The 16,690-nt window shown below is 40.1% G+C and overlaps 3 protein-coding genes across 3 annotated transcripts; 1 reads left to right on the forward strand and 2 right to left on the reverse strand.

Annotated features, from left to right (window-relative positions):
• Positions 1-1,753: 1,753 nt before the first annotated feature.
• LOC122406069 (lipase 3-like) lies at positions 1,754-5,602 on the reverse strand. Its single transcript, XM_043411272.1, has 13 exons — positions 5,270-5,602; positions 4,941-5,184; positions 4,789-4,864; positions 4,340-4,487; positions 4,193-4,277; positions 4,026-4,114; positions 3,728-3,835; positions 3,436-3,634; positions 2,922-3,283; positions 2,566-2,724; positions 2,394-2,478; positions 2,177-2,322; positions 1,754-2,090 (listed from the first exon to the last, which is right to left on the reverse strand). The coding sequence occupies exons 1-13, from the start codon at positions 5,585-5,587 to the stop codon at positions 1,926-1,928; spliced, it is 2,184 nt and encodes a 727-aa protein (XP_043267207.1). The 5' UTR covers positions 5,588-5,602; the 3' UTR covers positions 1,754-1,925.
• Positions 5,603-5,697: 95 nt separating this feature from the next.
• On the reverse strand, positions 5,698-16,315 carry LOC122407215 (uncharacterized). Its single transcript, XM_043413272.1, has 13 exons — positions 16,090-16,315; positions 15,718-15,916; positions 15,187-15,301; positions 14,854-15,100; positions 14,526-14,769; positions 13,900-14,192; positions 8,922-9,065; positions 8,280-8,478; positions 8,085-8,199; positions 7,568-7,814; positions 7,233-7,476; positions 6,457-7,144; positions 5,698-6,104 (listed from the first exon to the last, which is right to left on the reverse strand). The coding sequence occupies exons 1-12, from the start codon at positions 16,219-16,221 to the stop codon at positions 6,846-6,848; spliced, it is 2,478 nt and encodes an 825-aa protein (XP_043269207.1). The 5' UTR covers positions 16,222-16,315; the 3' UTR covers positions 5,698-6,104; positions 6,457-6,845.
• On the forward strand, positions 10,829-12,813 carry LOC122406071 (uncharacterized). Its single transcript, XM_043411276.1, has 4 exons — positions 10,829-11,259; positions 11,448-11,719; positions 12,083-12,339; positions 12,418-12,813. Exons 1-4 carry the CDS (start codon positions 11,177-11,179, stop codon positions 12,418-12,420), a joined length of 615 nt encoding a protein of 204 aa, XP_043267211.1. The 5' UTR covers positions 10,829-11,176; the 3' UTR covers positions 12,421-12,813.
• Positions 16,316-16,690: the final 375 nt, after the last annotated feature.

Here is a 16,690-nt window from a genome sequence, read left to right on the forward strand (position 1 = left end):
TATAGGCTAGCTCGATTGTGAGGGAGGGGTAAGTTATAAGCGACTTAGAACGCGTTTTCTAAATTTGCGTTTGCACGCGCTCGGAGGAGAAGTAGCAGGTGACCCGGTATATCGTACAATACAAAATGCATACAAAATCACACTGGTTAGTTAAAATTTTATTTATTTAAAGCTTCCAAACTTTTTCGCTGTCCAAACGACGGGAACCGCTCTACTTCGGACCAGTCGGTAAAATACAGCTAGGGGGAACCGGGATTCCAGGCGAAAAGATAACGCTCGCTTGGTATAAAATTCTCCCTCGGATTTACTTCGGTAGCGTGTAGAGTACGCCAGACTTTACAATACGAATTCGCTTCGTTACGCGCTCACTTCGCCGCAGAATTCCGATACAATATTTACGTAACCATGCGTCTAATCGACACGCTCGTAATAATACAAAAAAATTTGTCTAACCGACGTACAAGAAAAACCTCTACTATTGCTTCTAACCGACGTCTTTGAATCTTCGCTCTCTAATTCTGCGCCTAGCCGACGTCTCGGAATCTTCTTTGCCTAATGGGCCTTCTGCACAGATCTCGTATCATGAGAAGTATCGGAAATCGATGAGTAGGTCGAAGTGCGTGAACTCGTGCGCCCTGCGCGGAAAATCGACACTCCTCGTCGCTTCGCCCGGAGTGCTGCGCGATCGCTGGCGCGATGTTTAACAGAGATGCAGTTCTCGAGCGTATATGGAAAATATTAAAAAAAAAAAAATGATTAGACATTGCCATTCTTTCGACAATTGTCTAATCGTGACCATACTTTCGTAGTGCGCTAACGGCGCAGCAGCACGTTGTACCAAAAAAAGAGTGACAAGCTCTGTCGCCGAATTGACTCGCTCTCTTCACAGTTCCTGATTAAACTCTCAAAAAGTACAAACATTTTTTGTTTCTCATGTGGCAAACCCTTCAGGAATACATTTTTTTTATATAAAATTATGGTTTTGTTGATTTATTTTTCTCTTGTAATTTTTTAATTGCCTTTTTGGAGGAACAAATCAAATCGCTTTTCATGGGGCTTTGGATGATCGCTTGAGTAGGCGATTTATTCTGCATCACGAGCGACTGGTTGATCGAATGAGAGTTTTCAGATATGGAATGGACTTTCTTGTGAGCAGCTGTTTTGTGTATATTTTTTCAATGACGTTTAATAGTAGGAATAATTATTTGCTTCTCATCTGATTTCAGCCTGAAACGAAGACACGAGCTATTTTTAGTGGGGACAGCAAAATTTCACGAAACAATGTTGGTCTCGAGAAAAAGAGTTGCCTGCTGGGTAATGGACCAGTCCGTGGGATTTTCGACTGCGACAGCAACCACTCCAATCGATTTCCTCGCGCGTAGTCGGCAAAGTCGACGACTTTTTGATGGCCTCATGATAAGGACGGTTTGATTGAATTTCCATTTTCCACACAGATCTTATCCAATTTACAATTTCTACGAGTCGGCAAGTTACTCCTCGCATACGGCGAGAGCTCCAGGAATTTCAGACTGTTAAGAAGCTTGTTACGTTATACTATGAGAAAACAGCATGAATGCTGTGAAAGTACTGAAGCCAGTAGATTTACTGCTTCTAAAAATTAGTTCCAGGGGCGAGAAACTATTTTAAATCTAGAAAATTGCATGGTTTATGCTATAAAACCATGCGATCTCTTGCATGGTTTTTTGTTCACTCCCATGACACTTCCATACCATTTGACATAGGAATGAATGAATCAATGTTAAGATTTTCATTTGCATATCATTAACAAGGTTGCGAGATTATTCTCTGATTTCAATTTGTTAATTTGCAGTGCATCCGTATTTTAAATTCCGCTCCATTAATACGATTTTCACATGATAAATAAGATTCCGTCTTATTATTACAGGAATGAACATCGTGGAGGATCATCGTATTTCATTAGTCAATTCTCTTCGAAGATAGTCGATCGTCGGATGATAAATGAGCAACGGTGCATCCATGGCGAACATGAAATCGATGTGATTGAAAAGCTCCATTGGCACTTCGTGCAACTCAGCATTCTTCAATTCGTTTCCGAGTTTCTCAACGTCCTGTTTCAGGAAGCAAATCGATTACAATAATAGAAACATTAACGAGTGGGAATCTGTTGAACGAAAGTATCTGGAAAATCTCTCACCCTCGAGTCAGCGAGCCAATCGTTCTTGGCGTAAAAAATCATCCCCGGAACTTTGACATTCTCAATTTTATATCCTGGAGGTTCGACCGCTCCGTATTTGGCCAGATTCTTCTCCTCTTCGTAGTAATCGAACTGACGAAATTTTTCTGAAAATATTGTTATTCAATTGTCCGATACGAAATCGCTCAGTGACAGAATAATTCGAATTTTTACGTACTCGAAGTAAACTCCTGGGCGAAGTGAACAAATTGCTTCACTGAACTGCCTGCTGGCAAATGTCCCATGATTATCGGCACGATGGTCTACGCGAACGCAGAAAAAAGTGTCGTTATTCACGGATCAAGGGACATAAATTTATAAAAACCTGATCAAACAAACTTTTTTTTGACCTTGTTAATCTGGGCCGAGTCGTAACCAGTGACCATGAAAAGGGCATTACTGCATACGACCTGATAGAGGGTTCGCTTCTCGCAAACGTCTCTCCCAATTTTGGTGAGGAGTGCATTAGTCGGTAAGAAATCATGAACGTTCAGAAACTGCAAGGTCCGCTGAAAAAGTGTATAAAATCTTTTGTAACTCCAATGGTTTTATCGTTCGAAAAACGTTTTCAGAAATCTGTGATTGCGAGACTCGTTTTTTTTACGATGAATCAGATGAAAGCCACTTAAAAAATTATTCATTCCCAGCTTGTGTTTTGAGCAGAAAAAAATGAGTGTTGTGACAGATTTGATTGATTGTTTCGTACGTATAACGGCGATGAAATCTTGGAGAAGAAATCCACTATTGGGCTGCGAACGTTGTTAGCATAAACAATCGGCGCGTAGGCGATAAACCTATTGATCTTGTCGTTGTACTGGGGCTTTTCAGATAGCATCACGAAAAACGATGTGGTGCCTTGCGAATGACCGATATAATTGATCTTCTCTTGACCGGTATTGGCTACTATGTAATCTACGGTAGCCGGTAGATCGTAATATCCCATTTCGTGAAATGAGAAATCCCAGAATTTACTATCACTGCTCGAGAGATTCAAGTGCCCACGAGAATAGGTATTTCCTCGTGAGTTTCCCATCCAAACATCGTACCCTTCGTCCGCGAGAAAATATGCTGAAACCGATTATTGTCGCGATGAGTTTTCTCTCATGACTTTTCATCTGTCCGACGTTCATTTGAGGGGAGTGTGATGCGAGGAAAAGGCTTTTTTCATAAATGAAATTTCGTTGCTTACGAGTTGAAAAAAAATATGAAGTCTAACGTACCGAGAGATTTCGAGGGTCCCATGAGGATCCAAACTGCCGAACTCGACAGTATTCCGTGCTGCAAGAAAACCACCGGTTTTCCTCTTCCCGGTGGATACCTTTTGCCTCCGGTAATTCGATGCACTGACAGCAAATATCCATCTTCCGTCCGAACGTGGTGTAATTCAGCCGTGTATCCATATTTCGTGATCAATTGTAACTGCACATAAGTTAAGACAGCATTGTTTGAACATCGATCGCGTATTTTTCTCAGCAATTTATCGGTATCGAAATATTGTTTTGTTCTACCAACCGCATCAAGATAAACGTCAGGATGATTGATCATCTTTGAAAAATCATTGAGGCTCAGAGTTGGCGCCACCATCGTCACAATAATGCCCCAAGCTCGGAGAACCGTGTTCTGCAAGTTATTTTTAACTGAATAATGGCTTCTGATTGTTTTTATTTTTTTTTCATTATACAAATAACTCGAGACTTTCGAGCTTTATCTCAATTCGAAGATGCTAACATTTATATTCTTTTCGGATCGAAGCTCTTGTGATGCGTTGGACAAGCAATTGGTCACGCGAACAAAGACCGAATGTACGAACCTTCAAATTTCTGACTGAAGGATCATCGATGATGAGGTCGACCCTTTTACCGAGAAGATCGATGCTCTCGACTATTTTCTCGTAACTACCTACGAGTCGAGACAGTAAAGATTTGTTTATAAACATTTTCTGTTATTTTGTTTTTCCATTGTTGCTTCTGGACTCACGTGTCAGATAATTCTTTCCCTTGTAATACAATTTCTTGACAGTTTTCACGCCTGGTATATACTCCAGCCATTTCGATACCTTCGACTAGGAAAATTTAGAGAATGAATATCGTGCCAAAGCTACGATCGTATCGATCATTTACGTACTTGCTCCCACTTGGCGATCGGTGTGGAGATCGCAAAAAACTGGACGGTGCCATTAAGATTACCCATCACCAGTAATTCTGTCTGATTAGTAGCCACGAAAATGCAGTGAGCCACTCGCTCCAAACGTTCTCGTTCCGCTGTCCGACTCCTTGAAAAATAGTTTCAAGTTATTTTCACTTTTTGCCAGTACAAACAATGAATATTAATCGGAAACCGAAATCCCTGAGATTTATAAAAACTGATGGACCATTATCCTATTTTATTTCAACCGAATATCGTGCCCATTCCGTATAGAATCTTGACCCTGAGCCCGAGATTTCGTTTATTGATCTCATTGCCAGATGTCGAGTCTCTTCAACGGAGTTGAAGTAAAAAATAATTTTGCAGTGCAAAATAAGTGGATTTCAATAATAAACGATTCTCGCGTTTAGTTTGATTAGTAATCATACATTATCAAATCTTCCATCATGCTCGAATTGCTCAATCCGAGCCACACATCGTAGCCTTGATCCACGAGTAAATACACTGAAAACGAAAATGATTTTCTTCAATATTCTGCGAGTCCGAACGGTACCGTCGAGCTGAAGTTATGTTTTCACACCGATTGCAATTTTCAGTTTGTTCACGGTGCACGGTTGAGAATCGCACAGTATTCCATGTTCGATGAAAGATACTCGTTTTCCTGGAGTCTTCGGCGACTTTGGTCCTCCAGGGATCCGATACATGGTTGCACCGATCGAGGGATCCGCGTTGTCACGATCGAGTGCAGGATCCGTAGAGGCCGACAATGTAGCCGGGCACTCGTGCAATTCGACCTCATATTCCGGCAGTACATTAAGCTGGAACTGGATTATAAAATTATCGCATCTGATCTTGAGCGCAAAACAATTTAAAAGAAGCGAACGAATGATCGAAAACCCTTAAATTTACCTTATTAGTCTCAGGCTTTTCGAAGTATTCGGTTACATAATTAATCGCCTCCGAGCTCAAACTGTCCTTGACGAAAAGAGCGAGTGTCGCGAGGACAGCGATAGCGCTAAAACTCATAATCACGATTAAGGGGCGTGGGTATCGGGCCGTAAATTTCCTTCGCGAATTCACACTCGGTGAATATTCACCGTAAATATAATTACTCAACACGCTCGAGCCGCGGGATGATTTGTCACTACTCTCAAACTGATGATAACTCTCCGTGATACTCGTCACGGGAGTCTGGCGAGCTGCTGCTAACCCAGACCTTTTAGCCATGATCTGACCGATGAACCGACCTCTTGCAGATAAATACTTTTTCTCTATACTTACAGAATTTCCATCGCTCGTGTATATATATAATGGAGCCACAACCCACACACGCGGATTCGTGCACAAACTCAGCATCGATGTACAAAGTGTACGAAAAGTCGACACTCATTTCGTCGCCGCAATTACGACCAATCTGCTCCGAGCAACAGCAATTTTCTACGATTGAAAAAACTTTTTTACAAAAAAGTTCGATGTTTGGAAATAATTTCTCAAAGCGCACGAGAAAATGGGTTTTCTCCTACGAATTTCACACTTTCCTTTTCATCTTTCACGAGAAGCTGCATCACGCCAGCGGTGGAGTGATCTTCGGGGAATTGCAGATTTCTCATATGAACAGCTGGACTTCCATTTCCAACGTTTTTTCATGCCTTCCATGTTCTCGGAAAAGTAACTCGCAACGTTCCGAACACCGTGTATCTTTGCGCATGGACGAAACTGACTCATATCCGATTCTTCGTATCCACTAAACTCAACAAACCGGAAACAAACTGATAACTATCCGATTGCATATAGGGACATAACATATGCGTCATTAGACGAAAACAAGGAGCGCAATTTCCTTCGAAAACAAACGATCGCTTCATTTCCAAGCCGCTCTTTCAACCGGCGATTTTTTAACCCAATTTATTTACGATATTTTTTCAACTGTCGTAAATTGATTATTTTTCATGTGGAATTGCGTCTTGACATAAAAATTTGAAAACCTTTTGGATATTCAGTGGGATCGCACATGAAACTTGGAGCATTAACGACGATTCGTTTATTGACTTGTGTAAGCTCATGCAATACAGTTATATACTCATGAACAAACCTACATTCGAGCATTTATCAGTCACGGTGTGTCACAAAATGATGATTCATTCGTACAGGTTTAGCCTTCCTGCTGGATTTGCCCTTCGTGGATAATGGAAGTGAATGGGAGACCGAAATTCTAGAAAGTGTTTCGATGTTTCCTTATTTTTACGGACGGAGGTTTTTCCTGTTATCTTGGGCATTCGGATAACGGTACTTGGCATCACATTATTTTATCTTTTCATTAGATTAGTCGATAGGATCGACGCCACGGGCGAGGCAGCGAATCTTCACTTGGCAAATATGAACTACGTAAAAAGCTGTGGACAAAATATGTACAAAGAAGCGAAGTATTTTCACTAGAAACGACGAATAAATGATGTCACAAATTCTCCTTTGCAGCTCTCGCGCTTCAGTTTCGATAATTGTGCATCAAGCCGACAAGCTTATCGTAAATCAGCTGCCTGCCATCGGTTGCCCACAAGAAATCGAGATGGCAAAACTTTTCGTGTGGCACTCGGAATTTGCCAACAGGATTGCCAAGTTCCTTGTGCAATCGGTCAACATCCTTTGGATTAACGAACATGTCGTTGGACGAATAATGGAGGGATATTGGTACCTTGATCTTCGAAAGATCGTAGTGCGGTGGTGTGAGGCGTTTGTATTTCCTCCAGTTTCCAAACCAGCCATGATCGTACTGTTGGAATTTTTCTGCGACAATGTCGAATGAACATTAATATTCTTCTTGATGTTTTGGCTGTGAGGGAGTGAGAAATGATGAGAAAAACTGCGGACTTACGAGCCTTTATCAGTTGGCCATAATGGACGACCTGCTTGACGGACGAGCCCGCAGGAACGTGTCCCAATATCGCTGGCAGCATCGTCTTGTTCAGTTGGTCCGAACCGAAACCAGCAATGAGGAAAATTACGTTCATGCAAACCGGCTGAGTCCAAGCCTTCTCGTCGCAAACCAGCTTCATCACTTCGTTGACCACTTCTGGCGTCGGTTGGAACTCGTTGAATCCGAGAAGCCTCATCAGAAGCTGAGGAGTCAGAAGAATAGTCGAGATTGTAATTGGGTGGGCAGAAATCGACTTTTTTGACAGACGGTTCGTGACTCATCGTCAACGTTACCTCAATATTGTTCGCGAATCTCGCAATTACTTGGTAGAAAGGACTCGTCATGTGGGTCATATAAGCGACGGGAGCAAGTGCGAACATCGCTTTTATTTTATTTTGATATTCCGGATGCTCCGATGCCATTACAAAGAAACCAGTCGTACCCTGGCTGTGACCCACGTAAATGAGCTGCTCTTGGTCCGCTTCCTTCAGAATGTAGTCGATCATTGCTGGAATATCGTGGCATCCCATTTCGTGCCATCTGTTTTGACAAAAATATTGTTTCTCCTTTATTTGTAAGTTTTTTATAATTATTCTTTGATGAAATTGTTGAAAGAATTGGTGAATTGGATTTTAAACCAGTTTCCCATTCGAAGATCTCGGATAAAAGTTTCGTTTTATTCTGTGAACATTTCTTAGGACTCCAAAGTTTTGGGGTATCCAATAAGTTGAATTGCTATTTCCAGAGAGGCGAATAAAAATGAATTTTTCATCGATCAACTCTAATCAAATCGAAACCCGAGTCACTTACGAGAATTGCCAAAATTCCGTATCGAGTGTTGAGTATTTCTTATGCTTTCGGGAAAAAGTGTTGCCTCGAGTATTGCCCAACCAGACGTCGTAACCTTCATCAGCTAAGAGGTAAGCTAACGGGGGAAAAAACGCATCAGTTTTACGTCAGCTCATCGATATTTCGACTGAATCCCATCATGCACAAACTGTTTACCTAACGCACGGTGTGGCCCGGTTATAACCCAATCGGCGGAACTACTGAGCAATCCGTGCATCAAAAATACGACTGGCTTGCCCTCAGCTTTGGCATTGTTGTTAGGCCCAGTGATTCTATGAAGCTCCAAGATGTATCCGTCGTCAGTTGTCGCATAATGCATCTCAGGGTTGTATCCGTATTTCTGTATCAGTTGTCTCTGCAAAATGTTTATTTACTTTCACTTTTTTGGGTTGTAAGAACTTTGCAAATTTTTTTCATCCTCGGTTTTTGTACTACTGACAAATATTTCTACGTTTTTACATTTTTCACGGTTCATCGTGAAGTATTCCATTTTATGAAATATTGATGGATATTATTAATATCCATTATAAATGGGATTTTTTTCTGCGCACGTCCATAGTCGCAATCGCGAGTAAAGAAAAGTCTCATTTTGGGCTCAATTTGCTTGCCATTTTGGTCCCGAGTTTCACTCGGGGCTTTCTTTCGTCTGTTTGCTTGATTTGCTGATTCGTTGTTGAAAGTATCAAATAATCGATTCATGGGTCGATCAATAAAAAAAAAAAAAACAATTTTTTTCATCAGACTGAAATGTGAAAGTTGACAAGAGCGATTGTTAGATGCCACATTATTTATACTCACGGTCGAGAGATCGGCATCTTCATTGTATTCGAGAACATCTGAGCGTGAGATGACAGCGGCCTCGACGACGAAGAAGCCGAAAACGGCGAATGCAAAGTATTTTGGATCTAGCATAACGATGGCTGAAAACTCGACTGACCGATTTCGTTACTCTTGCTTATTTATTTATATACAAAAACACACGTACTTCCAACAAATCGATCTTACAATCTGATTCCTTCGATCTTGATAATTGAAGCCTCAGCAGCGTCCCTCGGTTGATCGATAAGTTTGCACGATTCGCCCGGAAGATATTGTCGTGTTTTTTTTTTTATTCCGCGGGGGCTCGTTGTGTCTTAAAATCGTAATTTTTTTTTTCTGGTGAAAACATTTCATTGGTCTACTATCAGCCAATGATTTTGTTATCAGAAAACGTATTGTTATTCACTGTCCCTTTCGAGGTTTTCAAAGTGTTATTCTTATAGTATAAAATATCCTGCAAATTTTCTGCATCGATCGATCTGTGGAGTCTCAAAAATAACCTGAAATTTTATATCTTGACCGCCAAAATCTGAAACTTTGATCGTAGCCATTATTTTTCAAAGAATATGTTTTGTTTTCCTCGCTGAGTATTCATTAAAATCATACAATCATTAAATTTTATGTCAAAATATTACAAAATTAAAATATTATAAAAATTGAAAGAAGATTCAATCAAACCTAATAGTTGTTCATTTTACTTGAACTTTCACAGTTCAAAAGAGCATATTCGTCCAACATCCCGTCATGGTCATGACCGTGATGAGAAATCAAATGATCATTCAGAAGTCATTGTACTCAGACAATCTTCTCATCGAAATACAATTTGTAAAAGTTTCATATGTTTGCCGACTAATTCTGCGTCAAAACTTGTTCAAAGTTTGAACCGTCAGTTTTATCCCCTTTTGACAGTTGATGTCCCTCCGGAGAACTCTGTAAAATAGCTCAGTACATTCAACTATAATTATATAGTGCCCCTCAAACCGTACAATGTATTTCAAGCAACTGAAAATTTATAGTTGTATGAAAGTTCAAGTTTCTTTTTATTATATTTGATTTGCTGTTGCTAATACGTTGCTCGCATGACATTATTTTTGTTGAAGCATGAAATTTTCAAAAACAAAAGAAAATAAAATTTGTTGGTTAAAGAAATATTTTTTTCTTAGTGTAACAGGAGCACTGAAATACATTAAAACCATCATGATTATATCTTGTGATAAGTATTTAGCCTCATAATGTCCATCGTTGGTTTGGAATGGATGGAGTTCCTTCATAGAATCGTGATGAAAAAAGTGTACTGACCCGCAATAATTGATGTGGGATTCAGATCGAGCAGTCAAATGGAGTATCGTAAATGATGGATGATTATTTGATCTTCCCATTATATCCAAATATTACAGATAATGTTGTGCAGAATCTTGAACAATGGAGCCTCATATTCCTCACAATGGATCACGATCGAAATTTGTGGCGTCGCTAGAGCTGTATAAGATCATTTTAAATCTATATCTGTTATCGAGATTTATGTATATCCGTGTTAACTGGCACGCGTCAAGCGAGTTGACAAGTGAAACAAGACTAGGAAGATAACAGGAGCACGCGGTCAATTCATTTTTCACGGATATATAATTTGACAGTCATTGTCGAACGAAGTAAAGCACGCACGGAAAAATGTATTTATTTTCGACTTGGCAGGTAGTATAAAAATTGAAAATTAATTCTTTTGTGTAGATGAAAAGAAGAAAACAATGTGGTTTAAGGGACATGTGACATGTGGTATTGCAAAATTAAACTCAATAGAAAAAGGATCCGTTTTGATTTTCCCTCTTCCCTGCTCTGCTTGCTGCCTTTTTGAGTCCTGCGGTGCCAGTCAGAGCCGGTGCCGCGGTGCTGTCGTGCTGTATTCCATGTTTTCCCTTTTCCCTCGCATTTATTATTGTTAGCCATTTTTAATTTTACTTACAATTCTAAAATAAATTGAAATTTTTTAATTACGGTATTGTAACTCGCGTTACGTAACAGGCTTAACATCACGAGAACTTGCTTTCCGAAAGTATTTCCTTCCATGAATAAACTAATAAAAATCAACGTCCCTGCGCCGAAACGGTCGCGCCAAAACGTAATGTTCATGTTCCTGTTTCAATCATCACGTGTGTGGTGTGAAGAACGATAGAACGAAATGTAAACAGAAATTAATAACCGCATTTTTGCGTTTCGTGATTTTCTGTTCGTGTTACATGTTCTCGTCCGTTGTTTTAGACTTTTTTTGTATAATCATTTCATTTCGTATCAAATTCACAATGTCCGAAAAAACTCGGAGGTTCGTACATAAATTTACGCATTATGCACAATAAAAGACGCTGTGCATCTTGCCTCATTCCTTTTCTTTTTATTAATACGCTGCCGTTGCTGCCGCGTGTCTATCAACCTCCAGGCGGTCGGCATTTATGAATGTGCCCAAGCTTGATTTTGCCGATCGGCATCACTTGAGGTCATTTCATTTTTCAGCTCATCCGAAACCGGAAGAAATTCCTTCCGGCGGCAACTCCATTGTGCTGCTTTTAATCCCAAATACACGGTATTGCTTTGGAAAGTTAATCAGGTGTGCTACGACGAATATAAAAAAGCATCATATGATGAGCCAAAAAGATTATTGAGTCTGGAAATCGTGAAGCCCATTGTTTCTTCAATTTGGCATGATGGGACCAAAAAACAAAAATATCTCAGTATCCAGCGATTCCTCATGCACCACGCTGTCGAAAATATGAAGAACATTGAGCGTAAGTATATTGATACTAATAAGTAAACTGCAATCATAAATAAGTATGTTCTCAAATATCTCCATGTCCAATTATTTTTTATCCAAATCATTTATATGTTTCTCTATTTTAAAACATGTCTATATTCGCATATGTATTTCATATCGTATTCTCTAAATATTGAGGGAATTGAAAATAAAGTATTTACCAATGAAACTGCTTTGTTGAATCCTCTCCAGAGGGCTGCGTTGATCTTAAAAATAATCAGAAAGTTTGAATATTGGGGGAACTGAAAATAAAATACTTACCGTTGAAAATGTTTTATTGACTTCTCTCAGGGTTGCGTCAAGCCTGAATAAGATACATTTGTTTTTTATCTTTCAGGTTTAAGAGCAAATCCAAACATTACGGTGGAACACTCGTATGAATCCGAACAAAAATTAAAAGCAATGAATCTGAATCTCATCTGTCTGGAGTTCTGGGAAATTTTCCAAGACCCCGACCATCCGATCGAGCCCGCCATTGTAGCCTCAATAACATCCCGGTACTGTGGAACGCCAGATGCAACTCTCCGGAAGAAGATGCGGTCACACCTAATGAACCAGAGAGTTGCGATCGCAGAGTTCATACGCAACGAACCGGTAAGTACAAACAAAGTTTGAAAAAAATTCAATTCATTTAACAATTTTGTCCCATTAATAAAAATTTGCTGTCCACAGTGAAACTCTGAGAATGGCGACTCTGAAGAAATGAGCGGACGTGATTCTTCACGGCTGGAAGAGTCTATGGCTTCCAATCGGTTATGGAGAGAAAACCAATTTTCCTTATCTTTTTTTTTGCGCTGGAGCATCAATTTGGTCTGCACTCAAAGTGTGCAGCTTTGGAACTGGATCATGAATAGAATTAGTTGCTTGCGGCTCCAAACAAATAAAATTTGAGTGCTTCTGCACTATCGCTTAGTTCCATCAAACACCTAGTTGGGAAAGAGCATAAATGGGATCCAAATCGATAGGTCCAATTGAAACTCGATAAACTCGATTGTCGTAATCCATCGGTTCGCTGGAGGGGGCCTGTTCTGCCTGGACATGGCACTCAATCTAAATTAAATTACATTATACAACTCGCTTCGCGATAAGTTATCCACGCAACAAAAAAATACCCGATATCAATATATCGAGTGCGGAATTACGGACATTTATTTCGACGTAAAATTATAGTACTGCGATTAAACAAACGTTCGATAATCATTCGATCTAATCTCAAACGTAGATAATCGATACGATTTTTCTCTGGCAAGAATTTCATTGTGACGTAGCAGGAATAAAAATTCTTCATCGATTATCCGAAGTTCTCGAGGCTTCTCGCTATTTCACTGGTCTGATAGAAAAAAATAGTCTTATCTTTCCGGATCTTCGAGATTTCTCAACCCCCGTTAATAATTCTTCGTGTATAGATCGCTCAAAACCTGCAATCTACTAACGATTCTAATGATAATGAACACTTGGAATTAACTACTCTGATACACAGTGAAAATTAATAAATCACGCTTTCAACTACACGTCAAATTCGAAAGATAAACATACGAAAAAGATTCCCACGAATCGTCGGAGATATTTCAAATTGACAATTCACAATAACAAAATAACCAAATTATCATTCGCTCGATTCAAAGGTTATCCAAATATGCAGTTCGAACATTCTACGATTGAATTAACGTCTTGTTCCGATATTACAGTGGTTGTTTGGATCCAGAAATATATTTACAACAAGATGAATTCTCTGCAAGCCGGGAAGTTTGGATACAATTGCGATTTATTTTTCTCTTGTTCTTGCCTAGGCCCACGAGAGTCTTTAGGAGCTTTTCCCATCGCTTATTCTGTGTGAAACTCTGTCGACACAAACTTGCTATATTTTTACTGTGTTCCAGCTATTCCGTTCATCAGCAGCTCGAAAAAACTGTCGCCTGATTAGCGAGCCAGTGCAGTGAATTGGGAGTTGGGAAAACCTGCACTCCTATTGCACACTCTTCGCTGTCGGTCAAGAGAAGGATACGAAAAGAAGTTACAAGAGACTGCGATGACGTATGCATGAGGGGGAACGTATGTATATTTTTGGGAGTCCGTAAAACAAACTTTTTAGTCCATTGCATACAAAAAGTGTCGTTCGCAACAAAGGCAAACCGCGCAGGGTGCCCATCAGTTTTTGTATTTGTTTATGTAACTTATAAGTTCATCGTAAAGCAATTCTTTGGCATCTTTTGCCCAGGCGAAGTCGAGGTGACCAAAACTTCCATGCGGTACTAAGAATTTGCCAACTGGATTGCCAAGCTCTCGGTACAGATGGTCAACGTCCGTTGGGTCAGCCATCCAGTCGTTGGTCGAGTAATGCAGGTAAACTGGTACCTTCACTTTTGAAAGATCGTACCTCGGGGGACGTAACTGCTTGTATTTTTTCCAATTTCCCCAAAAACCGTGATCGTACTGCTGGAACTCCTCTGTACAGACGTAAAAACTGATCAAGTGAGGTCGTTCAAATTCATGGTGGCCGAAAAAAAAGTTTGCATAAAAATCTATGCATTTTGGCCAAACGTTTTCGTCTAGTATTAACTTGCGGGTTTGTTGAAAAAAAAAATTACCCTGAAAATCATTGTTTTTTGGAGTAAAATCGAAAATTTTGATTCAATAAATTTAAAAAATCTTCGTTTCTATTTAAAACTGACGCGATTCATTATCTTCTTCAAGGATACTTCAACATCGTCAGGAATCTACTTCATCAGGACACCAAATGCATTTTGCATCATCGCTTAAGAAAAGATTTGAAAACTCACGGTCCCTGACGAGCTGGAGGTAATGAACGAATTGTTTGACCGCTCCGCCCGCTGGAGCATGGGCGAGAATGACCGGCAACATCGTCGTGTTTAGGTGGTCAGAACCAAAACCACCGATGAGGAACATGATGTTCGTGCAGAGGGGTTGAGTCCAGGCGTCGTCGTGACAGGCTAAAGCTGCTATTGCCTTCAAAACATCGCTCGAAGGATCAAATTGATAACGTCCCAGAAGAAACGAAAGTTTCTGCAGCAAAAAATGCCTTTTTGCAAAGACGAAAGACGTGGAGGAGAGAGAGAGAGAGAGAAGAAATGAAATCTCAAGGCCAACCTCGATACTGTTGCTGAACGTCGAGAAAAATTGGTAAAAAATACTTCTAGCATGAGCTACATAAGCTACGGGAGCGAGTGCGAACATCGCTTTGATCTTTTCCTGATACTCTGGTCGCTCGATAGCCATTACCCAAAATGCAGATGTGCCCATACTATAACCCAAGTAGATGAGCTCTTCTCTCCCCGTGTTCTCTAAAACGTAATCGATCGTTGCTGGTAAATCGCTCACTCCATTCTCGTGCCATCTGGAAAAGGGGAATCATTTTTAAACAATTCGTAGTATCTTCGGCCCAATCCGGAGAGAAAGAAGTAAATGAAAAATGATCTGTACGAGAATTGCCAAAATTCCTTATTCAGAGAAGAGTATTTCACATGGTGACGTGAGAAACTGTTGCCTCGTAAATTGGCCATCCACACGTCGTATCCTGCGTCAGCTAAAAGATAAGCTGAACAGAAAAAGAAATGAAAATTTGAAAAATCGTGCTCCATTTTGAGAAAATTCGTATTAATATTCCTCCTGGTTTATAATCTTCTGTTTGCGTTGAAGAGAGATCGCGCGAAAGCAGAGAACTTAAAAAAAATCGTATTCTCATCGATCTTGATGAAAACCCTGGATCTTCGCGTAACTAAAAATTTTACGCTCGAATCAAAATTAAAACTCGTCATTCCGCAATACTGAATATCTCTGTTCCACGATAATGAGTTTCGTTCAAAAGGAACTGAGTTTTTGAGCAGAGCAAAGCCGAGAAAACTTGACGAAAGCGTCTTTTCGTAAACCTGTCCCCGTACACCCCTCTCCGTCCCGATTTTTCTGCTTCATAAACGTTGAAATATTTCATACTATTATTTTAGCGTGACGTACCAAGTGCTCGTTGTGGGCCGGTTATTATCCAGTCGGTTGAACTGCTCAGAAATGCGTGTACCATTAAAATGGGCTGTTTTCCTTCAGCCTTCGCGTTGTCATTGGGGCCCGTAATTCTGTGCATTTCGAGGATGTATCCATCGTCGGTAGTAACGAAATGGGATTCGCCGTGATATCCGTACTTTTTAATCAATTCCCTCTGTCAAAAACACACGAATTTTTTGAGTTCTCAGTTCCGCAATCAATTAACATCTTTCCTGACAAAACTTGACAATCTTTTTGCTCTTCCACGAGGTGAAACTTCGGTCCCGAGTGACTTTTTGATTATAAAATTTTTCGATTGTTATCTCAGTCTTTTTGCAGTACTCTCACCGTCGTCAAATCTGCATCCTCGTTGGGATTCGAGTCTTCGATGTTTCCTACCAATCCCGACTGCGCAAACGTTTTCGTGCTACCGATCAAAACAACGATTAGCACGAAAACTTTTCGCCCGAATCCCTTCATCGCTGATGCTTGACTGAATAATTTTATAACTTCATATATATAAACATGACTCAAATCAAAATTTCAAGAGCTCAAAATGATTGGGATCGTAGCAGGTACGTCTTATCAGTCTACTGATTACAAAGTAATCATAAACGAATTCGTATAATATTGAACCAATAGTAGGGCCCGTGTTGTCGTCTTCGAATCATTTGTCGTCTTGAAAATAAGCCAATAGCGATCACCATCAAAACAATCAATGAATCTTGAAATAACGAGGCAACGGTTGCTCCCCCAATATTGTGTCAAGCAGCACAGACACATCGAGCATTCGGCAGCTGGTCAATTCCCTGAAAAGAGGAGTAAAAACGCGTTCTTCAGGTCCAATTTCATGCTATAATCACTCCTGTAATCAGAGACACGTCTGCCTACTATGCGCGCTGATAAAACGGAGCCCAATGTCCATTCTGATATTTGAGTTCCGAAATAA

Source organism: Venturia canescens, chromosome 2 (assembly GCF_019457755.1).
Source record: "Venturia canescens isolate UGA chromosome 2, ASM1945775v1, whole genome shotgun sequence".
Lineage (NCBI taxonomy): Eukaryota > Metazoa > Arthropoda > Insecta > Hymenoptera > Ichneumonidae > Venturia > Venturia canescens.

Excerpts from the sequence above, each read along its gene's own strand:
- LOC122406069 (XM_043411272.1), bottom strand. The coding sequence starts at position 5,587 with ATGGCTAAAAGGTCTGGGTTAGCAGCAGCTCGCCAGACTCCCGTGACG. Across the intron at positions 4,488-4,788 it reads ATGATGGAAGATTTGATAAT|GAGTCGGACAGCGGAACGAG; the intron begins GTATGATTACTA and ends CTATTTTTCAAG. Across the intron at positions 3,836-4,025 it reads CTTCAGTCAGAAATTTGAAG|AACACGGTTCTCCGAGCTTG; the intron begins GTTCGTACATTC and ends AATAACTTGCAG.
- LOC122406071 (XM_043411276.1), top strand. The coding sequence starts at position 11,177 with ATGTTCTCGTCCGTTGTTTTAGACTTTTTTTGTATAATCATTTCATTT. Across the intron at positions 11,260-11,447 it reads ATGTCCGAAAAAACTCGGAG|CTCATCCGAAACCGGAAGAA; the intron begins GTTCGTACATAA and ends TTCATTTTTCAG. Across the intron at positions 11,720-12,082 it reads AAATATGAAGAACATTGAGC|GTTTAAGAGCAAATCCAAAC; the intron begins GTAAGTATATTG and ends TTTATCTTTCAG.
- LOC122407215 (XM_043413272.1), bottom strand. The coding sequence starts at position 16,221 with ATGAAGGGATTCGGGCGAAAAGTTTTCGTGCTAATCGTTGTTTTGATC. Across the intron at positions 14,193-14,525 it reads CCTCCAGCTCGTCAGGGACC|AGGAGTTCCAGCAGTACGAT; the intron begins GTGAGTTTTCAA and ends ACGTCTGTACAG. Across the intron at positions 7,145-7,232 it reads TGGCCAACTGATAAAGGCTC|AAAAATTCCAACAGTACGAT; the intron begins GTAAGTCCGCAG and ends ACATTGTCGCAG.